At 39.0% G+C, this 27,679-nt stretch overlaps 1 protein-coding gene across 2 annotated transcripts in view; it reads left to right on the forward strand.

Annotated features, from left to right (window-relative positions):
* Window positions 1–22,380, forward strand: part of rab28 (RAB28, member RAS oncogene family) — a 69,604-nt gene extending 47,224 nt beyond the window's left edge. The window contains exons 5-7 of one of the 2 annotated variants that reach the window (XM_041798259.1): window positions 9,911–10,014; window positions 12,764–12,841; window positions 20,915–22,380. In XM_041798259.1, coding sequence (XP_041654193.1) covers window positions 9,911–10,014; window positions 12,764–12,841; window positions 20,915–21,007 — 275 coding nt within the window. In that variant the 3' untranslated portion in view covers window positions 21,008–22,380. Of the gene's footprint in view, window positions 1–9,910; window positions 10,015–12,763; window positions 12,842–18,950; window positions 19,396–20,914 lie in introns of those variants that run through there. The other variant, XM_041798258.1, reaches the window with a different exon arrangement.
* Window positions 22,381–27,679: the final 5,299 nt, after the last annotated feature.

The raw sequence follows: 27,679 nt of genomic DNA on the forward strand, positions 1-27,679 counted from the left end.
GCGCTCTGTCTCTGTCAGGATTCCCCCGAGGACTCCTGCACGGGCCCCGCTCACCTCCACAACACCAGGCTACTAACAGCACTTCATCTGTCCGTACTCACTCCAAAAATCAGATTATTAACGGACCTTCAATGTGCCGAATCTTTCCACAACAAGTTTGATACTCAAAATATGCTGAACACCAGTACTAGGACAGAGCTAGCATCTAATAACTGTTAAAATCACGCACAAATAACAACTCATGTTAAAAACTCCATTTTTGTATCAAAATCAGTTGATTTGCTGGACATCTCTGTTTCTCAGTATTCTATAAACAAACGTTCTTCAGGCACACAGTACCCACACTGTTGGAGTCTAATAAAATCTGTAAGAGTCTACATTAGTTGACTTCTGAACGCTGTAAAGAAAACACACAGCTTCTTCTTCTACACTCGTGTGTGAGTTTGTGAAACTGGGAGCAAGCCAGCTCTGTAGGAGTCACTGTTTGCATTTACGTTCTGTTGTCTAAATTCTAATCCAGGTCAGAGAGTTGTCATTTTTTAAAGCTCTCAGTTTTTATGAGCATGCTCAGAGTGGTGTAAACCAGTAGGGCCCGATCATTTAAAAGCTTCTCATAAATTCTTCTAGTCATTTTGTTTTATTGGGCACTTGTGCTATGAAGGTGAAATTAATGTCTGATTCAATCAGACGTCACGCTGAATGATTCGTTCTAACTTTTACTGACTTTTCTGAGCCAATAATGGTTTCTCTGAGTGTGGACCTGAAAATTTAAGGGTAAATAAAATGTCTCTAGTAGTTAATCTTGGAATATTAGACTGCATTAAGATGTTTTGATGATTCCTCCAGTTTAAATATTTACAATTTAGATAGAAAGTAAGGAGTCTACAGTCAATGTCAATAGATAAATTTTGCTTTATTATTATTATTATTATGATAACTATTATTATTATTATTATATTAATCTTATTATTAATCTGATTTGTATTATTTTTATTATTATTATTATTGTTATTATCATTTTGATTATTTTGATTATTTATCTTATTCTGATTTTTGTCATTATTGTTATTATATTATATTATTATTATATTATTATTATTAATCTAATTATTATTATTATATTATTATTATTAATCTGGTTTTTATCATTATTATTATTGTTATCATTATTTTGATTATTTCGATTATTCATCTTATTCTGATTTTTATCATTATTATTATTATTAATATTATTATTATTGTTATTATATTATATGATTATTAATCTAATTATTATTATTATTGTTATCATATTTTGATTATTTGAATTATTAGTCTGGTTTTTGTCATTATTAATTATTGTTTCTATTACCCTTATTATTATTATTATCATTATCATTATATCTATAATATATATATATTTAATTTTTTATTTTTTTTTGCATTTTTGTATTCTTTTACATGATTTCCATACAGGAGCATACATATCACACGTTTTTAAAAATATTTTCTCTGATGTTGGTGATACTGGAGCTTTAAACTACCTCTCACAGTTAAAGACCTCCTCTAGTTCTAGTGAACATCCCTACAGATAGAAAATACTTTTATAAGCAGTTCATTATCTATTACTTATCATTACTAAAAGAGTACAGTGGCCCTATTCAGATTAATGGAGTAACTGATTGTTTTCCAGCACACTCATAAAGTTGAGTGTAGGGCTGGGAAATCCATCCCAGTTTAGACTACTTTAAAAATGTCTTTCTGCTATTTTCATATTGCAAAAGGTGCAATATTTCTTTGACCTGAAATGTGTTTCAAAAGATCAGTTTAATAAATTTAAAAGGCAGAGATGTTATGCAAACGAAATTATTGAAAATGAAAAAAGATAAAATGATCATTCCCTTCAATATAACATTTCATACTAAAATTTGCAATCAGTCAAAATAATCACAATTTAGATATTTCTTTCAAAATTGTTCAGCCTTGTGGAGTAGTTGGCCTAGTGCAGGGGTGTCAAAACTATGGCCTGAGGACCAAATGTGGCTGGCAGTCCATTTATGATTGGCCTGCAGCTGTTTCTAAAACTTCAATGAAATCTGGCCCACATTTAGACATGAAGCCTGTTCATGGCAGGGCTACCATGCTGATTCTGTAAACAAACATTTTAACAAGTTAAAGTTATTGGTTTCAGTTTTTGTGACAAAATTGGCAACCAAAATAATAACATTCTGATTTATAGTGCCCTGAGGGAAATAGCAGGGGCGGAGCCAGTAGTAGCCAGGGCCAACCAGGGCCAACCAGGGCCCCCTGAAATCTGACTGTAGCCATTAAGTAGCCATTTAAGCCCACCCAATCACTAAGCTAGGCTATCTTAACCATCATACGTTTGTTTTTTACTAACTTTAATATCCTCAGGGTAAGGTATATGAAAGTGGCCCCGCCATATTTGTATATTTGTGTTTATTTATTTATTTATTTAAATGTATGATGAGTGTCCTGGCTGAATGTAGGCCATAATATGGAAGGATTTATTGCTTGAATTTGTTGACAAATACTTGATGAGGAACCAAAGAACAACCACATATTAAATCACAATCTCAATATTGGGGAAAAAATGGTAATTCGATTATTTTTGCAGATTGTTCAGCCCTATTGTTGACCTTAAAGCATAACTAATGACATCACTGGCACATAGTTGGTGTAACAGACTGCTGGTCTTTAAGTTAAATCAGTATACAGATAGTTTCATGACTAAACTTAAGCAGAAAGTAGAAACCCAAAAGTGGGTCGTGAAGCCATTTTTCATGGGACAAAAACTACACAGAATGATGTGCTTTTATTTTGAAGGACTAGTAGAAGATGATAGAAATCCCCAGAATGGAGCAGCACTAAAGATCTGGATGTTTTTAACGCAGGGTTGATCAGTGATCTATTTTCCCTGCAGTCGCGGGTCGTTTCATTGGGAGCTGGATGTGGTTCGATCATTCTCACCCATACAGAGTGAATCTGAGAGAACGCTGAGGCTGACCCTCTTCACAGGGTCTTAAAGACGTAGTGTGAGGTAATGTTGGAAGTGATAGGTCCTCCCCCGGGGTTGATTAGGCTCAGCCCTGTAACTTTCACTTAATGTGATATGACCCTGCAGACACACATGCCATGACTACCACACACAGCCACGTTCACACACCCCACCCTCAGACCTCAGACTCCCAACCCTGCCCACTGCTGTTTAGTTTAAAACAAGACTGCCGCCAATTAACGGTGTTATGTCAAGCTCATTCTCTGGCTGTTACTGGCTGGGTAAACTGTTCCAATTGGTCCCCAGCAGCCGGCCCGATAGAACGGTAAGTAGGTGTCTCTGTTATCACAGCATGGTTTTAAAAGGCCCACTGAGAGCCACAGTGCAGGGTTGGGTTTCAGACTAACACACAACTGTTAGCTTATTTTTCAGCCTATGAAATGTGATGGTAAGAACTCTTAAGGAAAAAAATCCATCTTTGAATCCTCCCATTGTTCACATTTGGCCTCGTACTGATGAGAATAACGACGAACGTATCTGGAAAACAAGTATAGTACATAGAGAATAGTGTTTGGGTTCTGGAGGGGTGATATCTCCCCTTTTTTCTGGAGGAAAAAATCTTGAAATGTAGACATGTGAACATCCTTTAAACCACTGGTTCCCAACCTGGGGTCCGGGACCCCCGGGGGGTGGGGGGAGGTCAGAGATCTTAGGGGGTGTGCAAGGCTTCATCTGCTCTGAGGCTGCCAAAATTAGATATGGACTAAAACCATGATAAAGCAGTTATGAAGTAGTTTATACACAGGTCTTTAGATAAGAAGCATGCATAGGCCTCTTTAGGGTTTTATCAGTCAAATAATTTAAATCTATTTAGATTTTTGGTGGCAGTGTGCTATGCTTTCTGTCCATCCATCCATCCATCCATCCATCCATCCATCCATCTGTCTGTCCATCCATCCATCCAACCATCCATCCATCCATCCTCTTCTGCTGATCCGTGGCCATGTCACGCTGGTAGCAGATTGAACAAAAACTTTCCAACTCTTTCTGGAGGATCCTGAGGCATTCCCAGAACAGACAGAATGTATAATCCCACCAGCACATTCAAGGTCTTCCCCGAGGTCTCCTCCCAGCCGGGTGTACCCGGGAGACCTTCAAATGGAGGCACCAGGGGGGATCCTGACCAGATACCAAAACCACCTCAACTCGTCCCTGATGCGAAGGAGCTCTACTCTTAGCCCCTTCTGGATGTCCTCACCCTATCTCTAAAGGCTCAGTTAAGCTTTCCGGGTGGACACAAACTGACATGGAATTATGACGCTGAAACGTCTGGTGCATTTATACTAGAGGGCCAGATTCCTCTTTGCCCCAAACTGATCCAAAAGCTAGGGGGCAGTGTCTTCAAAAATCACACCTGTAGCATGTTTTACTGGAAGTTACTCCACTGTGTGTGATATTTCAAGCCAGGAATGTTTAATCATCTGTCTGACAGTGTGATCCTTCAAAGAAGAATCATACAGATGTTAATATTTTCTGACCTACGTGACTAAAAGTACTTCAAAATCGTCCATCTTGACGTCTGGCCAGTCTGTGTCTGAACAGTTTCTGAGATCGGAGCAGCCAGGTGAAAATCACAGAGTGGGATCCCCGTAAATGGGCCGTGTCTTTAGAGTTTACGTCATGTTTACTCTTTCGACTCCGTGGATGCGTCAAGTTAAAAAAACAGACTTTTGGCTGAGCCCAGCCATTCTTTGAGGAAAACTCATTTCAACTGCTTGTATCCGTGATCTCATTCTTTCCCAGAATTCATGACCACTGTATCGATCCAGCTGGCAATCTCACATTCTCTTTTACCCTCACTCGTGAACAAGACCACGAGGTACTTGAATTCCTTCACCTGTGGCTGAGACTCACCTTTTCCTGGCAGAGAACCATGGCCTTGGACTTAAAGGTGCTGACATTAAAGAGCAGCAGTGGACTTATTCTACATGACTGCGGCTGCAGGGAGACGCTGCAATGACTTAAACAAAGTTTGCTGAAAGGTACGATAAAGTATGCAAGAAAATAATCACGATAAAAAAATAGAACATTAAATATAGATTGTAGTTTAACAGATTAATGCGATTAATCTTAACCTTAATTAGAATATTACAAAACTAAAAGAGCTGATGAATTTAAAAGCAGATTCAGGTGTTACAACACCCCTCTCCCTCTAAAACAACCGTGTGATGGCATTATTTAACTCATGTTCATTTCCTGATATCGGCCTTCACAATAAAAGCACTCAAGTAAAATAACAAATATAGGTTTTATTGTAAGAAATGATCTTAAAGAGCTTATTTATCATTGGTTTAATTTTGCTTTAGCAGAGGTGCCAGTGTCACCGTAATGTATTGTAAGTAGTGCATTTATTTCATCACAGCCATGGTTTTAGCAGGGGTTGCACGCTCTGGAAAGATCTATCTAAAGATAATTCTTCCACTTTACTAAATTAAGATTATAAATGGCATTAAAAACTCTCTAAGTCAGTCTAGTTTCAGGATAATCAGGTCTGCCAGTGAAGATTTTTCCAGAAAGAAGCAAAGCTAACATCCACAGACACCAACCATTCTCCATATTTTCTTCTCATTTGGCTGTTTCCAGTCGTGTAATGGGTCGCTGCAATAACAGTGGAGTTATTTATGGTAAAAGCTTAATTTACCCCGCAGATATTCATCTCTGCTGTTGTCTTGTAATTCAGCACAGTGACAGGCAGACCTTTTAAACAAACACTGACGGTGACCAGAGCGCAGCAGGGCCATCGCTCCAGACGACTGATGATCCCCTCCACTATCTCGCCGCGCTCCCAGGCCTAAACAGTTTAGTCCGTGTTTGCAGTCACTTCCTAGGGGTTGTTAAGCTGATGTACAGTTTGACAGAAACGGAGGGAAACCAGATCATGAGAGGAAGATTGTTTTGACCTGATAAGTAGAAATGGGTACATTAGGAAGAAAAATGGAGCAAAACACTAAAACTGTGGGATTAGTCTTGTGTTCAGTTTACACAGACAGATGACACACTGCAAAAATCTTTTGGAAAGAGTGGGAGCTCACATGGCTTTCTGTGTGCTTGGTTATCAATCTTCATTGTTGGTAAAAAAGTTATTAAAGACTGACTAGTTCTTCTTTATTGTAATCTCCAGAATGTATGGTTTTAGTAGACATTCAGAGCTTTAGCTCTTACATTCTGATCGTTCTCACAGCTATGATGAATACACTTTATGTTCATTTTAATCCAAATATTTGACTGAAAATGTAAATAATCTATGATTCATAATAAACTGGGCCAAACTTGAGCTCCTGTGATGAGTTTTAGTTGGTTATTACACATCTCTCCAATTTTATCTTCCCTACATTGGCTCCCAGTATGTTTTAGAATTGATTTTAAGATTTTACTGATAACTTTTAAAGCTCTTAATGGCCTAGCTCCTACCTACATCTTAGATCTTTTAACCCCTTATGAGCCAGCATGTACCCTGAGATCCTCGGGCTGGGGTCTTCTAGTTGTCCTGGGGACTTGGCTGAAATCTAAAGGGGACATGGCTTTTTCGGTCAGGGCCCCGGGGCTCTGGAACTCCCTGCCTGAGGAAATCAGATTAGCTGAGTCAGTGACTTCTTTTAAATCTCTTCTTCTCCTAAGACAAACTTTTATCGAAGAGCCTTTCTTGATTTTTCTTAAATTTTAACTCCTCTTATTTACCTGATTTTATCTGAGTTTGAAAGAAATTTAGATGTTTTCAAGCTGATTAGGAGTTTTTTTTTTTTTTTGAAGAGTAGGCGAGAGACAGGGAGAGACAGAAACAAGGTTTCAGCTGTTTGTGGATGAGGGGAGAGAGCCGGATATGGTCCGGAGTAGATGATTGTAAACAAGACACTTTTTCATGAAAGTCAGTCGTGACAGTAACAGTCAGCCTCCTTACTTTTAAGATCCGTGCAGCTCTAAACTCTCCTTATGAATATTAGAGGATGCTACATTAAAGCACGTCAGAACTTATGTTTGATAGCGAGAGCAGAGCTCAACCACAGGATGAATAAACTCTTAAACCAACCAGTATAACTCATCACATATCATGTTAACACGTTTTTAAAAAGAGCTGATGCTCTAATAAACTCTTCAGCAACGAGTGACACACAGCTACCTGTGTGTCTGTGTGACCTGCAGAGAGGATCTCATGCAGGGTCTTTGGATCAAACCAACTACAGGGAGAGGGGTGGATGTTTTTGAGGTTTGGATATAAAGCACAAGTAGAGGACTTGCTTTGACTTGAAAAATATCAGAGATGACAGGACCATACTTAAAAATAGGGGTATAACCGGCAGAAATTACAAGTCAGGAGTAGAGCGGGAGACATGGTAAAAAAGCGTTTGTAAAATGAAGTAAAGTTGTATGTAACGATACTGAACGTGATTGGTCTATGGAATGTTGAGATGGGTGGAGTCAGACACCGAATGTTTAGTGCCGCCTGAACTGCACACTGCAGTCAGGGGCTTCTCTGCGAGTTAGAAGTGTTGCAGAAGTCACGTGTGCATGACCGCCAATGAGAGGCAGATTTCAGTTGAAACTGATGGCTTGTTTGGATTTTGGCAAATTGAAGCAAATAAAGTGAGTTTTCTGACCCAAAATGAACTAAGTCCACAATATTGGTCTACATATTTGCAGATCTGTAAATGCATTTGCAGATTTGTGCACAGATCTTAGTACCGCATTTGTAAACACTTTTGCAACAACAATAACTCCATATTTTACAGAATGTATTTATTTGACTCTAGTGTTCTATGTTTAATTGGACGGGACATTGTTTGCATAGGAATATCACTAATTTCCAATGACCTGACTGCCTGTTACTGATGTTTTCAGATGGTCTCGCTGTTTATTGATTAGTCAAGCATTAGACTGCTTTAAGTGCTTGTTCATTAATGGTTAATACATTTTTAGAGTTTTTATAGTGAAATTCATCCCCCTAGAGTACTTTGAATTTCGATGAGCACCTCATTCTCTCAGTGTTTCATTCTCAAATTACACTTTACTTTTTACTGTATTTCTGTTTTAATTACACCTGCTGTAAACCTTTTCACATGCAATCTATGGAGATTAATTTAATTAACTTGTTTTTAACCTGTGTTTTGGAGGTCAGGCCTTGATTCTGAGAGGGAACAGTGTTTAATGAAAGAAATCAGGATAAAGAGTGGGGAATAACATGTAGGAAACAAGCCACAGGTTGGATCTGAACCTGCACTGTCCACTTGGAACACTAGCTTCCACATAGAGCACGATCTGACCGCTATGCCATCTGCACCCCAACTTTATTCACCTGTTTTAAAGGGATTGCACCTGCAGCTTCCACCATGAACAAGCATACTTTTGTCTATAAAATGTATTCCCAGAGTCTTCCCCTCATTGCACATACCTGCAGGAAAGATTCATAAACCTCTCTTGACTTTTTTCTTCAGTAACGTGACTTCCATGGTTCCTGAGCTGCTGTGTTAACGTTGGCTGATCTGACTGTGGCACTTGATTGATTACCTTTCCCAAGTGTGCAGGATCCAAAGGATTAGCAGTGTTTACATCTAGTAGCATGCTGGGTACCTCTGCTGTTAATGACTGATATTAATAACCTGCTGACGCCTATGAGACAGCTATGTTTATGCACGGGCAGAGACATGACAGTCTGCACTGAGGAGTTGTAAAAGTGTCTGCCCTTGACCAGGAAGGTTTGTGTTTATATGTCACGTGTGATGACGGTAATATTCATTTAGCCTCAAATTGATTCCCTACAAATGATTCTTGTTGCTTGGATTGGCGTTGTAGAGTCATCTAGCTCACTGAGATATTAATAACACTGCAGTGTTTACATTTCTCCCTCACATGTATCTGTCTCGCTCTTTCTCTGCTGCTGGATATACCCTACCCCTCCCTCAAAGGGGCATGAGAACAGGGAAAATCCTTGACAACTTCAATGCAATCTCACACAAAGAGTAAAACTCGGGGGGACGAGGGAAATGCAACACCGTACAGTAGCCTGACCTCCTCCAGCTACCATAGACATACATGCACCAGATACCGGGCGTGGTCGCCTCTCCGCACAAAGCCAGAAATAAAGAGCCAAGCTATTGCTTTCAGCAGTGAGACCCCCAGGTGACCTTCTTCATCGACCCCTGCATGACCCCATAGCGAGGAAGGCGAGAAGCAAAGCGCCTGGTATCACTGCACAGGAGTCAAATGTACATCACAATAGCTAAAAAGGAAGGCGCTGTCATTGTGAGCGCTCACTAAATCAGCGTGAAGGTGACAGTCCCAGTTCTTGGTCCTGGGTGCCCACCTTAAAGGCCGGCACACTCATAAGTCAAACTGTTTTCTCCATCTACATTCTCACTGTGAGTGTAGCCCGAAGACTTGGCTTTGTTTCTTAAGCATTTCTCCACAGCTGGCCTGGTTTGTCTGTTTCGGGTCAAATAGAGGTTCATGGCTGCAGGGTTCACCTCTACTAGGTTTACACTGAGGAATGTGTCATATTGAGCTTTAATACCACCAGGGAATGAAAGCTGTGGGCTAATGAATCGATCATTTCCCCCCTTACACCTCCTGAAATCACTCCCTTTAAAATATAACCCCAGAATAATCAGCGCACTCAGCAGCTGGTTTGAAAGCAACATAACTGCTGAATGATGCTCTGTTTTCACAGGCATGTAGGCACTACTTCTATACACTAGGCAGATCCTCTTCCATATTAACCGAGGTGTAAACAGTTATCCTCTGTGTTTATGTCCAGATACGCAGCAGTTAACCCTGCCAGAGAGCTGTTTATCCACTGTATAAATCTATTTATCTGTCCTTGGAGGTTTTTGTTCACGTCATCCTGTCTTTCTTCCACAGTCGACCTGGAGCACATGAGGACAGTGAAGGCTGACAAACACCAGCGTTTCTGCCAAGAAAACGGCCTCATTAGCCAGTTCGTATCAGCCAAGACGGGGGACTCGGTGAGTCAGTTTGGTATTTTTACACTACTAGATTTATGAACTGGTGTCAGTCATCCTTTTTAGACACTTAGTGTTGGAAAAATCCCACTGCTATCTCTACATTGTTGATCAGTGAACAGTCGGTGGAGGCAGTAGAAATACCTGGGACCTGTTGTAGACGTCAGCTTTGAGCTCCAGCTTGATGCTGTCTGCAAGAAGTTAACCAGAGAAAAGCTCTGTAATTTTAATGTGGATCCTGTTTTGATGAAAATGTTTTACAATTGCTTTCTCTAATCCAGTGTTACTCAACCCTGCGTAAACAAAAAGCCAAACTGTTGAAAAATACCTTTGCAAGAGCCACAATCTAAGTGGTGAAAAGTGACATTAAAATAAGTTAAAGCTGGCAAAAATAGTCAAAAAGCTGCAAAAAAGTGGCCAAAAATGGGAGATCAGGGGTAAAATAGGCAGAAAACTGCAAAAACTGGATGAAAAGTGACAAAAAAAGTGGAGAAAAAGTGGCAGAAATGGGTGAGAGGTGACAAAAAATGACTTACAGGTACCAATAATGGTAAAAAAAAAAAAAACTGCAAAAATGTGGCAAAAATGAGTGAAAAGTGACTAAAATTGACAAAAGCAGCTAAAAGGTGGGGGAAAATTAGTGAAAAATAACTCGATTTGCAAAAGGCAGCAAAAAGGTGGGGGAAATTGGGAAAAAGTGATGTGTCATGGCAGGGGCACCTTAAATGGGTAAAAAGTGAAAAAATGCAATTTGTAAAAAGCAAGATAAAAGAGGCAAAAACTGGTGTAAAATGGCAAAAATGGGATTAAAATGGCAACAGTGTTAATTTTGGCAGCTATTTTAATTTTAGTTTGGGTTAAGGCTTTAAATGACATTCATTTTAGCTTTAGTCACATTAAAGTAATTTCTATCCTTTGAGTTTTAGTCTAGTTTTAGTCAACAAAAACTCAAAACATTTTAGTCTAGTTTTAGTCCATAAAAAGTCCTCACATTTTAGTCGTTACTTTTAGTCCAAGCATTTATTTTCTGGTCTAAATCTGGTACCAAATCATGGTGGTGTGTTCTCTGCACCCTGCCTAAGCTGGGGTCCCTGCTTTCTACAGCTGAGAGTCAGAATAGATACACCTGATCCGTTTTTTTGACAGATTTACCCACAGTGGAGAAATATCAGGGATTTTGAATGTCTGACGAAAGCTACATTACATTTTAGTCTAGTTTTAGTTATCACAGATCTATTTTTGTCAGTCTTAGTCTAGTTTTTGTCATGGAAAAACTGTCGACGAACATTCTTAGTCATAGTTTTAAGCCGGCCACACACTACAGGATTTTAAGCCCGATTTGGGCCTCCCCCGACGATCGTGGGGGCGTATCCTGAGGGGAGCCTCGTCGCAAACGACTGTTTGTCTGAGTAGTCTGCATGTGTGTGATGTCAACACGATTGTTTTACAGCTCCAAATTGCGTCTTAGCCTCCAAAATCCCGAATCATAAATATCAAACTGACGAAGTACCCACAACAACCAATGAGATCGAACAGACAGGGTAGCGTCACAGCCAGATCATACGTACTTTCACCACTCACAACCATGAACACAACTTTAACTTAATTTCAGCCAGGATTTCATCCCGAGTCTCTCCCTTGTTCTATGATTGTTGCTGCACCTGTAACACATGCCAGGACAGCCCGTTGTGGAGAGACAGCAAGACAGTATCGACAGACATCCGTGTTTTTTTTTTCTGAAGTCGCGTTATCAAGCGAGGTCGTAGGCAGGTCGGCAGGTGTGTTCAGAGGATTAAAGATGAAAAATTGTTGGAAATTGTCATAAAGTCTGTGGTCTCCCACAGTTTAAAAATCGTTTCAGATCAAAAACTCGTCTAGTGTGTGGCAGGCCTTAGTTGATGAAGTTAACACTGAGTGGCAAAAAGGGTAAAAAAGGGCAAGAAATTGCAAATAAGGGCAATGGAAACATACAGACCAAAAATAAAGGTTGACAATTAAAGCCTACTTTATAAGTGTGGGAAACAAGGGGTCAAAGTTTCCGTTTTTATGGTTTTCTGGGGGGAAAATATTTCAAATTTAGACTTAAAAGAGCAGAAAATCCTGAAGGAGAATGTCCGGCCATCAGTTCATGACCTGAAGCTCAAGCACACTTGGGTCATGGAGCAGGATCATGATCCCAAACACACCAGCAAGTCCACCTCTGAGTGGACTAAAGACTAGATGAAGCTTCTGGAGTGGTGTAGTCAAAGTCTGGACTTAGATCTGACTGAGATGCTGTGGCATGACCTTAAACAGGCTGTTCATGCTGGAAAACCCTCCAATGTGGCTGAATAAAAACTATTCTGCAGAGAAGAATGGGACAACAGTCCTCCACAGTGATGAGAAAGACTCACTGACAGTTATCACAAATGCCAAGAATGGACCAACCAGTTATTATGTTTAGGACCAGGTAGGTTTGATGGATTTACCCTTAAAAAATGAAATAACCATTTAAACTCTGACTTTAGGATTTACTCAGGTTATTTTTGTTTGATACTAAAATTGGATTGATAATCTGAGACATTTAAGTTTGACAAATATCCAAAAAAAGGGAATCTGGAAGGGGGAAAATACTTTTTCAAAACAGGAAGATTTTCAGGAGTTCCTGTGTGAAAAAGGCATTAATTAATTCACAGTAACAGAATCAAAATGAGGGGTACAGAGTGATTTAGTTTGCCATAACTCATCCTATTTTTCTGTCACCTCTCTCCAGGTATATCTTTGTTTCCAGAGAGTGGCAGCTGAGATTCTGGGTGTGAAGCTCAACAAAGCAGAAATCGAGCAGTCCCAGGTGAGCAATAACTGCTGCAAGGTCGCTCTCTCCAGTTTCACCAGAAGGTTCATGTGGCTGTCCCTTCAGCAAAACTTTAAATGTTTATTTTCCCTAAATAAGGCGGGAAAAAGAACGCCTACTTTGCACATACCCAGCTACTGTTGCTAAAATCGCTGTGCTCTTATTTAGAAAGTCTTTGGTAAAAGAGTGAAAGTGTGGTGATTTCCTCTCTCCAAGCGTGACGTGTAACGTTGTGTCTGAACTTAAGGGAGGTCACGGTGAGTGTGTTAGGTCAGTGAAGGTCAGCACACTCTGTAGAAGACCTTCTGTTGTGTAAACAGGAGTTTGTTACGTCTGCCTCCTGTGATGGTTTACCTGCCGCTGACACTGGCCATCTGTAAATAGCTCCACATTGACCACATTAGTGCGTGAAGTCAGAGGTTAAAGGATGGTAGTCGGAGAGGTGAGGAGGTTAGGAGGGGCTGTCTGATTTATTTGGTTTATCTCCCATCCTTCTGGGGCAACACGGGGTCTCAGACTGCCAGCCAGACCAAGGTGCCCGATGGTGGCAGCTGGAGGATTTACAAGGTCACCTCCCCCAGAGGCATTAATCCTGGGTCTGATACGTCCGCCTGGAGCCACACTGGCTGAGTAGGAGTTGATGAGCCTGGGGGCTTCAGAGAGGTCAGGACCCTGAGAGAAGGGAGAGCATGTAAGGGAAGGACTGGTCAAATTCTCAAGACCCTGTCCCATCACTAACACGCCTGCTGACTAGGAGAAAATGACCATCCACTAATGGAGCTGTCTACTCTTCCTCCTCAGCCCTGGTAGCTTTAGGGATGAAGAAGAGGGCTTTAGTCCAGGGTTATCAAGGAGAGAGGGGTCTTCCTCTATTTATCCCACATGAAAACCAGAATTAGAAAACTTATGAACTCATTATCAGAGCACAATTTAGCAGGTTCTTTTTTTCTTTCTTTTTTACAACATAAACCAGCCACTGTGTCATGTCGAGTTAAAAAAAAAATTCTATGAGAAAACACAAATAAAATCAGTACTGAAAACACATATTTATAAAATGGGATTAGCTGGCAGGATTCAGTTATTGTGATTTTTTGACTATTTATATCTTTATTAATGTATTCTTGTTAATTACATTTACACCATTAAAAAGTTGGTTTCAAAAGTCCTGGAAAGTGAACTTTTATACCAGTAAATTATCAGGATTTTCTGAATGAAAAAACACAATTAATACGTACTAAATGGATGCCCCTTTAGTTTGTATTTCTGAAGTTGGGTTGTTAATAGGGCTGAGCAATTAATCCAAATTTAGATTAAATCGCAGTATGTCCTACTGCAACTTTTAAATGTGTTAAAAGACCATTTTAATAAAAAATTGTATGCAGCAGTTATGATCCACCCATCATGCAAACATCTTGGTGTCACATTTATTTTAGGATATTTATCAAAAATCCTACTTTCCTTATTTATTGAGGTTTTTCTAAATCAAAATGAGAATGACATGAAAATGATCGTTCATTTCAATACAACAATTCATACTGAATTTGCAATTTGAGTCAAAATAATTGCAATTAAATATTTTTTCAAAATCATTTAGCCCTACTTTAATCTGTTTAATGTTGTGGTGTTTAAAATATAGAATGATTTACTGCTTGTGTTCATTGAAAATACATAAGATGAGGAACTTAAAAAATAATTGCACATTAAATCGTTATTGCAATATTGGAAAAAATAATCGCATTTGGATTATTATTGTTCAGCCCTAGCTGTTAAAGGTACTGGGCAATAGCATTATCCTCCAGAGATTTCAGTGAGTGTTGTCCCTTTAAGGCGCTACAGACGGGTACAGCTGCTCTGCATAATCGAGCAGGTTTTAGGTTAAAAAAAGGACGATACAACTTTCCCCCTACGTGATCTTCCACCACAGCGTATCATCTCCTGATCAGCTGTTTGGGTTTGTGGGCTTTGTCAGAGAAAACAGCGACAAACTCGACTAAAACTAGTTATTTCAGCTCAGTTTTCCTTTTCACTGCTGACACTTTGTTTTTATAAAGCAAACATATCGTACCGACTGTAGCTAGTCCGGTTATCAGCCATAAACTTACCTGATGGAAACGTTCGATTCAGCTCTTCTGGTTGGAGTCAGTTTTTCAGAAAGTTTAAGAAGGTCGATAAAGCTTGCCAAACACAGAGATTTTTTAAAATCTTAACTGATTTTTTCATTGTGAGAGACCTCACATAAACATTGTAGACAAATATTCACTGATTCTGTCCACTGACTGCCAGAGTCTCTGCTTGGTTTTGTCTATCAAAACTCCACATCTTGTGCGGTCATACATGACTTTAGCATGAAAAGGCTACTGTTGTTAGCCGCTAGCTACATGCTAAGTCTATTGGGGTTGACATGTTGGCCCAGCTCCCTCCCTTGTCAGTTTGTCTGTTGTCAGTTTTACAGAACACGTTGTTAAATACTCATTTTTTTGCCACAAACCAGCAAGTTTCTCCTCCATTCTCCTGACATCCAAGTAAACTTTTTGCTTCCTGTTTACCAGTACTGTCTATGGCACTGCTCTTTACTGTCGTTGCCATGGCTGGGCAGGAGCGTTAGTTTTGGCAGCTTTTTTTAATTTTAGTCTTAGTTTTAGTCTTTAAATGAAATGCATTTTAGTTTTAATCACATTTTAGTCATTTCTATCCTTTTTAGTTTTAGTCTGGTTTTAGTCGACAAAAAAACACAAAACATTTTAGTCTGGTTTTAGTCCATAAAAAGTCCTCACATTTTAGTCTTTACTTTTAGTCCAAGCATTTATTTTCTGGTCTACATCTGCTACAAATCGTGGTAGTGTGTTCTCTGCACCCTGCCAAACCTGGGGTCCCTGCTTTCTACAGCTGAGAGACAGAATAGATACAGATGCATTGTTTTTTAGACCCACAGTGGAAAAATATCACAGATTTTGAATGTCCAATGAAAACTAAATTACATTTTGGTCATCTTGACGAAAACTAAACTTGTTTTTTTTTAAGTTTAACTCTTCACAGATCTATTTTTCTTAGTCTAGTTTTTTTCATGGGAAAAAGGCTGTCAACCAATAGTTTTAGTCGACGAAATTAACACCGCTGCGTTGTTGTTTTACTTCCTTCCTCAGTCAGCGTGCTTCCTGACTGGATATTCCTTCACATCCCATCACAAGTCTAACCTTGTCTGCTGTCCTTGGTTCTCATCACACACAACAGGATTTTTGGTTGTAAATATTGAACATGTTAGATAATTTAGGATCTTGGGTCGGAGCGCCTCCCATCAGATCACAGAGGAAAATTTTCACTCAAAACACACCGAACACTACAGGGTAATCTCCAAGATGATCTTAAGAACCACCTGATCATTGGGCCTTTGCTGACTTAGGTCAGAAGGGAGGATTCAGCCCAACAGTCGTGAGATTATTGTGTAGTGGGAGGCCCACTTAAAACACCAGTGTTCAGTAAGCAGGGAACTCAGGATGGGGAGTGATGCAGGCTGCAGGCATCTGTGAGCCGCTGTTCACCATCAGAAATGTCCTGAATAAGGCTTAAACTAAGTCTCACTCCTACCAGCAGTAGCTCTCATGTTCATGGGCTTACGGTTTCCACACCTACACCACCAGGTAACCCTCGCTAACCAGTCTACACTACTCTCTTTCTTTCCTCTGAGTCTCCATTGGTGGGAGTTCCTCTGAGTACTCCAGATCCTGAAAGCATCCCTTGGTATCTACAATAAACAGATCATGAACACTCGAGACAAAAATCTTTAGTTTTAAGCCCACAGACCCAAACAGCTGATCAGGAGATGACGATATGCTGAGGTGGAGGAACACATAGAAGGATGCATCTCAAAATAGTGCCAAACACAGAGGCTTTTTATGAGGCGTAGATCTGAGCCTGCAGAGAAAACAAAAGAAAACACAAACAATTCAACCAAAAACAGATCCATACACAGAAAATAATTAATTATCTAAAGCACCACGGTGTCTTTACAGGTTTTATCAGCTCCAAGCTACGTTCTAAACTTCTCACACTTAAGCTTAAAAATACCCAATGAAGGAATTTTTATTCTAGTTCAAGTCAAGTCTACGTAGATGTAGCTACCAGTGAATCAAGGAGTGAAAGCTGATGTAAATCCCTGTCTAAAGAGACTGTCATGTTTTATGAAGCTTTAGACTCTAAGTTTGAATACAGAAACCAGTCTCAGAGCCTGTCCCGGCTCTGGGTCCAGCCTCGAGGCCAGGAAGGCCTCATTATCAGCTGTCGGCTTTAGAGAGCTGAACACGAGGGTCATGACCCCTGACAGTATGATATCTGCCTGGTAGGCCTCTCCGTCATGGTCATCTGTCTGCTGGATCAGATAGCGAGGCCTCGGATCACTCGCCGACTCCGACACCAGGCTTCAGCAGCTCGTTAATCAGGCAGCCAACCAGAGCCTGCGATATAGCCGTGTGGTCTGGTCATGGATGTGCAGAAGAAGGCTGAGCAGATTATGGATGCTTCAAACAACAGAAGAAGAACAGTTTAGACCAGTGTTACTCAACCCCTCTCAACCAACAAGCCAAACTGTCAAAAAAAAAAACCTTTGAAAGAGCCACAATATAAGTGGCGAAAATGGGTTAAAGTGGCAATACAATAATTAAAGTGGTGAAATGGTGAAAAAATGGCAAAAAAAGACTTAAAGTTGGCAAAAATGGGAAGAAAAAGTGGCAAAATTGATTAAAAAATAAGTTACAGGTGACAAAAATGGTCAAAACGGTAAAATGTGGCAAAATGAGTAACTAAAGAGGGCAAAAGTGGCATTCAATGGCAAAAGGCGGCTCAAATGTGCAAGAAAAGGCAAAAAATGGCAAAAAGGGGAAGAAAAACTGAAAAAAAACAAAAAGCAAGCTAAACAAGGCATAAATGGTGAGAAATGGCAAAAATTGATAACAAAAAAACAAGTTACAGGTGGCAAAAATTGTAAAAAACGGACAAAATGTGGCAAAAATTAGTGAAAAGAGACTAAAATGGTCAAAAACTGGTAAGTTAGTGGCAAAAATGGGTGAAAATTGGCAAAAATGTGGTGAAAAGTGGCAAAACTGATTTTAAAATGAGTTACAGGTGGCAAAAATTGTCAAAAACTGAAAATTTGGCAAAAAATGAGTGAAAAGAGACCAAAATGGTCAAACACTGGTAAATAAGTGGCAAAACATGGGCGAAAATCGGCAAAAATGGGGAGAAAAAGTGGCTAAATTTATTTAAAAATGAGTAACAGGTGGCAAAAATTGGTCAAAAACGGTCAAAATGCGGCAAACAAGTGAAAAGAGACTAAAATGGACAAAAGTGGCAAAAATAGGGGAGAAGTGGAATTCAATGGAAAAAGGCAGCTTAAATGGTAAAGAAGTGGCAAAAAATAGCAAAAAGCAGGACAAAAAAGAACAAACTGGTGAAAAGGGGCTAAAAAAGTGGCAAACATGGGCTTTAAAAGCTGTAAAAATAGATTTAAAAGACGCCAAAAAGGGGGGACAATTGCAAATAAGGGCAATGGAAATACACAAACAAAAACATAGAGGTTGACAATTCAAGCTAACTGTACAAGAGTGGGAAACAAACTGATTAAAGGATCATTTCTGAGGTTAAAGTTGGCTTTTTTTTAAAGGTTTTCTGAGGAATAATATTTCAAATAAGGACATAAAAGAGCCACATGTTGAGTATTGCTGGTTTAGACAATCTTAGTTGTTTTAATGTTTGCTAATCCACCTATGACATATGAAGGAATATCTTTTTTTTTTCATCATGAAACATGAGGATTTATCACATGAAATAATATCTCTGTGTTTCAGGCTGCAAGTCTGACAAAATTCACCCGTTTTAGTCCTGGAAAATTCTCTTGTTATGATTAAATGCATGCTGATTAGAAATTGATAGATACAGTCTGCCTGTCTGCTCTCTGTGCCATATTTTTGTTCAGTTTCTGCTGATTTTCATCACTCTCATTTATCCATCCTTGTTTGTCCTGACTCCACTGTGGTTTGGTGTTCTTCATCTCATTCCTCCGTCTCTCTGCTCCCTCCATCTCTCGGCTGCTCTGATGTGTTGAACCGCTCAGAGGATTGTGAAGGCAGAGCTGGTCGACTACCCACAGGATGAAGGACCAATTAGACACGAGATCCCCCAGCAAAGCAAAATATGTTCTGTTCAATAAGTACGTCACAGCTGCATAGAAATGTGTCAGTAGATCAGACATAGATCCTAGAAGGTAAAAACAGGAGTAGATCTAGATGATTTTAGTCCTCTGTGGTAGAACATCCCTCAGACTTTCTCCCTGATCAGATTCTCTGTTGTCTGTGTGATCTTAGAGCTGATGCTGTACAGTGATCTAAGCCATGTGTGTTTGCTGACTGTTGTTAGAGATATGTTGTTTAAAACCCAACTAACGTTACTCTCACCTTTTACTCTCCTTTGTGGCCGTGCACAAATCAGTCTTAAATTGTTGTTGTGACTTTGTTCCTTTGCACAGATAAATTAAAGAGGGATTTTTTTTGGAGCTATGTTGTTAAAATTCTTCCTCTTTCATTGGTTGTTTAACAGTGGTTAACAGTTCTGGATGCTCCAGGCTCCTAGATCAGTGTGTGATTGCCTTTTTCTATGTTCACCTGCATTCGTCGCATGATTCTCGCACCCAACAGTGATGGCTTGGGACGAATATTAATAAAGTTACACACATAACCCATAATATTAAGAACAATAGATAATACTTTATTTAGTGGGCCCTAATTACCGAGTAATTATCTAGTAATTGTAGAGTATTGGTATCTAAGTATTTACCTAGTAATAACCTATTAATTATCGAGTTATTACTCATAATTTTGTGGCAATTTTCTGGTATTAGGGTTTTTTTCTGTGTAATTTTATGGAAATAAGCTGATAGTTTTTCTGTAGTGGTAGTTTGATCATTCCCAGGTCTTTTTTTAAACTTTTTTGTCCCACTAAATTGAAGTGAGTCCCTCTTGAATAATTTTAAGTAACTCTAATTTCTGAATGCCTTCATTCATAATTTCTTAAACTTATTGTTCACAAGTTAGTCTTTTATGTAACTTAACACAAGACTGTTTTTTTTTATAACATAGAAACTATGTGGGAATTATGGAGTAAGGGCTCACTTTAATGTCAATGACTGAAAAAATAATCAACTATAAAGGAAGTTTTTGAGAAATCATGAATTAATTCTATTTCATTTTAGTTAGCTTTGTAAGCTCACAATACAGTTTTTGTTAGTTTTCGTTTTATTTGTAAAGCTCAGTTTTTATTTAGTTTCAGTTAACTAAAATGATTTTTACATTTTAGTTTTAGTTATTTAGTTAATTTTAGTTAACTATAATAACCTTGATTCAAATGCACATTCACAGTGTATAAAATGGTGACTCGCCTACGAAACTGCAAACTTTTGTTGAAAGTTTTCCAGTTATTCTGCAGAGTTAGGCTAATGCCCTGCAGCCTCGTGTTCCACATTCAGACTTAGAGGTGATACTGGTCTGTTACCAGACAGTGAGGAGGTTTATTACAGGAATAATAATTCCTTCGCTCTTACTCTTGCTATGAGATCTACACCATTTTGCATTTTGTAGTTTGTAATTCACAGTAGATTTGCTCACTCCCTGGAAGTTTTCTCCAGTATGGTTGATTATTTCCTACACAGAATGACTGTTTCCAACGATGGCACGCCTCTATTCTTGTATTTTAATAGACATAAAACTGTAGATTGGCATTGACTCTTTCTACTACCTCAGATTTTTTTTTTTATCATAGTTTGAACTGTTAGAGGCATGTAGCTGAACCGAGTGTATTTAACTCTTTTCTTTGTTCTTTCTTGTTTTTTATGGATGCACAGTTGATTTTTTCGAGTAATGTTCAACAGTAATAAAGCTGTTTTATTTCTCATTCTGTATTTTTATTTATGGCCGTGGTGGATGTATTAGAGCATAGACATATGAACATGTAACTCCATACTGATCCAGCCTTAACTCATGTTTCTCTCAGCTTTCTGACTGTTTTCCTCTCCTGCGTTTCCAGCGTGTGGTGAAGGCCGACATCGTGAACTACAGTCAGGACACCGTGGCCCGGACAGTCAACCCCCCTCGCAGCTCCATGTGTGTGGTGCAGTGACCACCTCCTACACACACCAACACCAAAAAAACACACACTTTCCGATGTCAAATTGTCTTCAGTCAGTATTCCTGCTCTCCGGGGTGTCTGCTGCGGCTGGATGAAGAGTGTCAGGAGTTTGAGTGAGATGAAGAGCAGACTGTGTGGTTTTCGAGGCCTTGGCCTGTAGTTCGGATATTAAGCAGGGATGGTTTTTGTGGGTGGCTCACCAAAAAGGAAACGGGATTGCTGTTTCCCTTAAGTTTACACGCAGCTATGATTTTATTTCTTTGATTGATTCTAATTAATTCTGAAGACTTCAGACGATTATTGATTTATGTGTTGGTTTAGAAGCTGTCTGCTCTAATCAGTCACTCTGGTCACGGAGAATATTTTTATATATGATTCTATTTTCCTCTGTCATAGTTATTGGAGACATCAGATCCATGATTAGATAAACTGCAGCATATTTCTAAATCTGTCAGCATTAATAAACCCATCTCTGTCCCAGCACGGCAAGAGTTCATGGGACGTACACAGGGAGGAACCAAACGCCCCCTTATTGGACTTTTCTTCTTCTTTTGTGGTGCTTCTCAGTAAAAACGAAGGTAATTGGCTTTAAAGTGCTGTAGTGAACTGAGACGAGTCTCTACTTAAACAATTGCCAATTAGAGGCTCCAACTCTTAGTGTAATGTCTGATCTATTTACTTTCATTTTATATAGAAATATTCTAATTTTTAAAATCTAGAAACAACACTGCATTGTTATTTTTAATGTGTATTCAGAGCTGTTTTTTCTGTAGCTTCTACTTTGCATTTGATGGTTTCCACAGCGAGACATTCCCGGGTTAGTCCTGTTAGAAATTGAGACGCCGTATTGATAAAGTGTTGATAAAGCTCAGTGAACATGGCTCAGGAGAAATCTGAGAGTCCAGCCCAGCATGAGCTGAAATGTACAACATTTTAGTAGCCTTATTCAACTGTCCGTTCTAGAACAGAAGTTTTCAGTGAAGATCGACTCTGAGGCATGAGACGCTTCACGGGTCTTCATGTTGGACACATTTAGCTAGCCCGTTTAACAGTATGTGTAATGTTAGAGGCAGCTGAGCTTGTGTATTTGATCAGATTTGTCAGAGTAGTTTCTACATGTTGGCATGATGTGATTTAACATGGCGTCCATCTCCTAAACTCTCTGCCATATGTGTAAAATATGTGTTTGTAATAAAAGCAACCTCCGCTGCTCTTCAGATGAGAAACTGTCAGAATGCATCCTGTAAATCCTGATCATGTAAACAAGATGTACGCTTAAAAATACCCAAGAATGTACAGTTTAAAGTGAATGTTTAGTTGATGTTACGCAGAGACACAGGGTTGTGTTTCTAAATAAAAATGTTTCTGGAAAACAAGAAATGATTTGTGAAATGCTGTCATCCTTTTAACCTGCTTTTACTTCATATAACCAGGAAGTCTTCAGACATTAGACTCTAGTTTTCAAGGAAAAGCCAGCCAAGAAATGAATGAAAGAATGGTAATGAATTTAATCTACATAAATATTAACACAGAGTTCAAAAGCAATTAATCTATAGCAGCATGAACATGAATTTGGGTTCAACAAGCTTAATACTATAAAAGAGGAGGCTGGGGTGGAGGAGGGGAATCTTTATGCTATAAAAGAGGAGGCTGGGGTGGAGGAGGTTAAACTTTATGCTTTAAAGGAGGAGGCTGGGGTGGAGGAGGTTAAACTTTATGCTATAAAGGAGGAGGCTGGGGTGGAGGAGTTTAAACTTTATGCTATAAAGGAGGAGGCTGGGGTGGAGGAGGTGGAGCTTTAGTCTATAAAGGAGGAGGCTGGGGTGGAGGAGGTGAAGCTTTAGTCTATAAAGGAGGAGGCTGGGGTGGAGGAGGTGGAGCTTTAGTCTATAAAGGAGGAGGCTGGGGTGGAGGAGGTGAAGCTTTAGTCTATACAGGAGGAGGCTGGGGTGGAGGAGGTGAAGCTTTAGTCTAAAGGAGGAGGCTGGGGTAGAGGAGGGGAATATTTATGCTATAAAGGAGGAGGCTGGGGTGGAGGAGGAGAATCTTTGTGCTATAAAGGAGGAGGCTGGGGTGGAGGAGGTTAAACATTATGCTATAAAGGAGGAGGCTGGGGTGGAGGAGGTGAGGCTTTAATCTATAAAGAGGAGGCTGGGATGGAGGAGGTTAAACATTATGCTATAAAGGAGGAGGCTGGGATGGAGGAGGTTGAGCTTTATGCTTTAAAGGAGGAGGCTGGGGTGGAGGAGGTGAATCTTTATGCTATAAAGGAGGAGGCTGGGGTGGAGGAGGTTAAACTTTAGTCTATAAAGGAGGAGGCTGGGGTGGAGGAGGTGGAGCTTTGGTCTATAAAGGAGGAGGCTGGGGTGGAGGAGGTGAAGCTTTAGTCTATAAAGGAGGAGGCTGGGATCGGAGAAGGGGAATCTTTATGCTATAAAGGAGGAGGCTGGGGTGGAGGAGGTTAAACTTTAGTCTATAAAGGAGGAGGCTGGGGTGGAGGAGGTGAAGCTTTAGTCTATAAAGGAGGAGGCTGGGGTGGAGGAGGTTAAACTTTATGCTATAAAAGAGGAGGCTGGGATGGAGGAGGTTAAACATTAAGCTATAAAGGAGGAGGCTGGGGTGGAGGAGGTGAATCTTTATGCTATAAAGGAGGAGGCTGGGGTGGAGGAGGTTGAGCTTTGCCAGCAGCATCAGCATTAAAGCAAGGAGGCATTAGACTACGTCATATTTAAATATGCCACTGTGTTGAGATAAAGAGCTGTGATTGGCTGTGGGATCTGGGAGGTGATAATTAGGATCAGCATGGACTAACGTTGAGCTTCACTTGTCATATCTACACTTTTCAGTATTTAGATATTCTTGCCATGAGAATTATTACTTTTGCTTCTCCTTGTAATTGTATATCATTATTATACAACTCCAATTCCAAAAAAGTTAGGACACTGTGTAAAATGTAAACAAAACTTTTGATGCAAAGAAGGACTGTGACCATACAACAACTTTGGGCTTTTAGGCTGTCATGCTAACTGACTTCATGTTACTTGGTTTATTATTGCGGCTCCTGATACTACAGCCCTAATAAAAAAAACAGTCACTGTAAAATATAAATATAAACTTTAGTCAATGATTGTCAAATCTCATAAACCCATATTTGATTCACAGTAGAACAGAAACAACATATCAGATGTTAAACTGAGACTTTTACCATTTCATGACAAATTTAAGCTCATTTGGAATTTGATGGCAGCAACACATCTCAAAAAAGTTGGGACAGGGTATAGCATCCTGTCTTCTTTTAACAACAGTCTATAAATGTCTAGGAAGTGAGGAGACCAGATGGAGTTTAGGGAGAGGAATGTTGTCCCGTTCTTGTCTGTTTAGGATTCTAGCTGCCCAGCAGTCCTGGGTCTACTGGTTCTTTTCTAATGCTCCAAATGTTTTCTATTGGACTGCAGGCAGGCCAGTTCAGGACCCAGACTCTTCTCCTGTGAAGCCATGCTGTTGTGATGGTAAATAAGTACTTATTTGTCTGATTTGGGTATGTCCTGTAGCTCTATAGCATTGTCTTCAGGAAGGAGATGCTCCAAAAAATTTTTTAAATTGCCTGGCTTACTAGAAATGGGGGAAGGCCCTCGTGTTGGTCTTTGCCTGGTGTTTAAATGACTTAAACCACTCCTGCTAATATAGACTGACTGACAGCAAAATGTACCTGGTGGGTGCCTTGCCTTGAAATCTTTGTACCAAAATTTGTCTATAATCTCTTTTAAGATGTTCAGTTTAAGCAGCTTTACTAAATTAGCAGATATCTTTATCTCTAAAGCACAATTCAGCCTCTCATTCTTGCGTTTTATATATTTAACCCTTGTGCCCTCCTCAGGCATTTTTGGCCATTTTTCTCACCTTTTTTTAAAATTTGTTATCATTTTGTCAATTTTACAGCTTGTAGCATGGATTTTTACAGGAACTTTTCTTTCTAGTTACATTTTTGAAATCCAACATGTTTTACTCTTTAATGTCATTCATAATCTCTCAGTGAATTTTGTACCCTCTGGACACCTTTGAGGCAAAAATGTACACGTACAAAAAAACTGCTTTTAAATCACCGTACATCAAGATTTTTTTCTACCTTTTTTTCCCCATAAATCTCTTTAACAACTTCAGACCTGCTCAAAACTACGAAACATTCAATAATTTTCAAGATTTTAACCCTTTAAATGCCAGTTTGATTATTTGAAATTTTTTTTATTACAAAAAAACACAGAAAGTGAATTATTTTCCATATAATTAATAGTGGAAAGAAGGGGCTTCGGTGCTGATGAGAGTCTTGGATGGGTCAAAGATTAGCAACAAAATTGATTTTAATTGCACTTGTATTTTTTATGTAGTGCCAACTTTAACATTAGGGCACCCTCTGGACACCTTTGAGGCAAAAACGTACACGTACAAAAAAACTGCCATTAAATCAGCATAAATCAGTATTTTTTCTACTTTGTTTCATAAATCTCTTTAACAACTTCAGACTTGTTCAACACTACCAAACATTCAATAATTCTCAGAATTTTAACCCTTTTAAACTTACACAAAAACTCTCCATAATATAAAAGGCAAAAATACAAGAATTTGGTGCATGGTCCTACAATGAGTAAATGGTTGAATCTGGTGGAATATGGTAAAAATATCAAATTTCACTAGACTTCTTCACATTGAAATACTGACATTAAAGAATGCATGATTTTATACTGCAATGACAGTGAGATTAAAAAAACTGGTTTTAATGGAAGTCACTGGGGGCATTTTTTCCAAGAGGGTATTTCTGACATTACGTAAAAAATATTAATGGAATCAAATCAGTTTTGTTGCTCATCTTTGACTCATCCAAGACTCTTATAAGCACCAAAGCCCCATCTTTCTACTATTAATTATATGGAAAATAATTTACTTTTCGTGTTTTTTTGCAGTAAAAAAATGAAATATTTCAAATAATCAAACTGGCATTTAAGGGGTTAAAATTCTGCAAATTATTGAATTTTTTTGTGGTTTTGAGCCAGTCTGAAGTTGTTAAAAAGATTTATGAAAAAAAGTAGAAAAAATGTTGATGTATGTGGATTTAATTGCAATTTTTCAGTTTGTGTACATTTTTGCCTCGAACGTGTCCAGAGGGTAGTAAATCTGAGGATGGCACAAGGGTTAAACAAGCTGTCCATCTAGGCCGGCCACTTAAATGTGACTTAAGAATAAAAAAAATAGCTATAAACCATTCACTTTTAGAAACTAATTACTATTAACTAGGGCTGGGAAATTTATGCAAAATTAGATTAGATCTCAGTATGGCCTGCAGCAATTTTTAAATCACAGTCAGTGCAATATTTCTCTAACCTGAAATGTGTCAAAATATTTTAATGCAATTTTATTTGGCAGCAGAGATATGCAAAATACACTATGCACACTCTGAAATGCATTCTTTTAGAATAGCACAAAAACCCTAATTTATTCTTTTTTTTTAAATATATTTTTTAACAACCAGAATGGTGTAAAAATGATCATTCTCTTCATTTATTTTATTAATTTATTTTTATTTATTTATGTTTGTGCAGTAGAAATTTTACAAGTGTTGTACAGCTTTCACAAGGAAAGTTGATTATGCGGATTTGTGCAAGTGAGGTAAAGAAAACCGAAGGGGCTTTTAATTAGACCTCACCACGTAAACTGGTCATCGTCATTCGAGAATGATAATAAGCGTAGACATTAAAAAAGAGGAAACACAAAACATGGAAATAGACATTGATAATTCAATTAGAAATTGATATCAAATTTGCAATGAGCCAAAAAAATTGCAATTACATATTTTTTCAAAATTGCTCATTCCTGGTTTAATTTATCTAATATTGCACTAGTTAATATACATTTTTGATTTTTTATGTTCATTGAGTAACCTTGAAATAATTGCATACAAAATTGCATTTGCAATATTAAAAAAAATTGTAATAAGATTATTTTTGCATATCGTTCAGCCCTAGTGTAACTATGAAAACTAACCATGAATGGTCATTATTTTATTAACTAATAAAATAACTAGTTTTGTTTTTCACTCCTGCAGAGGATCGGGTCCTGAAGGTGCTCATGTGAGCAGCAGATGATGGGAACTAGACTTTAGCTGATGAGGGCTAACAGATTAAGGATCCATGTGCTGAAATTTAAGCATAAGGACTGAAACTTGAACACCCCAGAGATCCCCTCTATAGAGGCCATGCTAAGTCTCTGGTAGCTAATGAGCCACCTGGTCTTTGTTCAGTAAATCTTCACTGAAACAGGCTGTAAATCCACTCTGGACAGATGAGACAAACTGCTTTATAAACGGTTGTAAGCTGTATTAATTAATCACCTGAATAGTCGGGCCTTTTGTTGCTGTCACACACACTGTAAGAGGGTTCTGGTTTTGGGTTTAGCTTCTTTTTTCTGCTGGGTGGGTGTCACTGAAACCGCAGGTGTATTTAGGAGGATTAAGAGAATTTGAAACCTCAGAAACAAAGACTATCTTTACGGGAATATTGGCATTTTATCTCCTTCTTGGTGTCGTTCGGCGGTGATGTCTGCTGCAAACAACACGGCATCTCGGAGGAGGGCGAGGCCGCCCAGCTGGGGTCATTCCAGCACACGTGCATT

The sequence above is a fragment of the Cheilinus undulatus genome, linkage group 10, assembly GCF_018320785.1.
Source record: "Cheilinus undulatus linkage group 10, ASM1832078v1, whole genome shotgun sequence".
Lineage (NCBI taxonomy): Eukaryota > Metazoa > Chordata > Actinopteri > Labriformes > Labridae > Cheilinus > Cheilinus undulatus.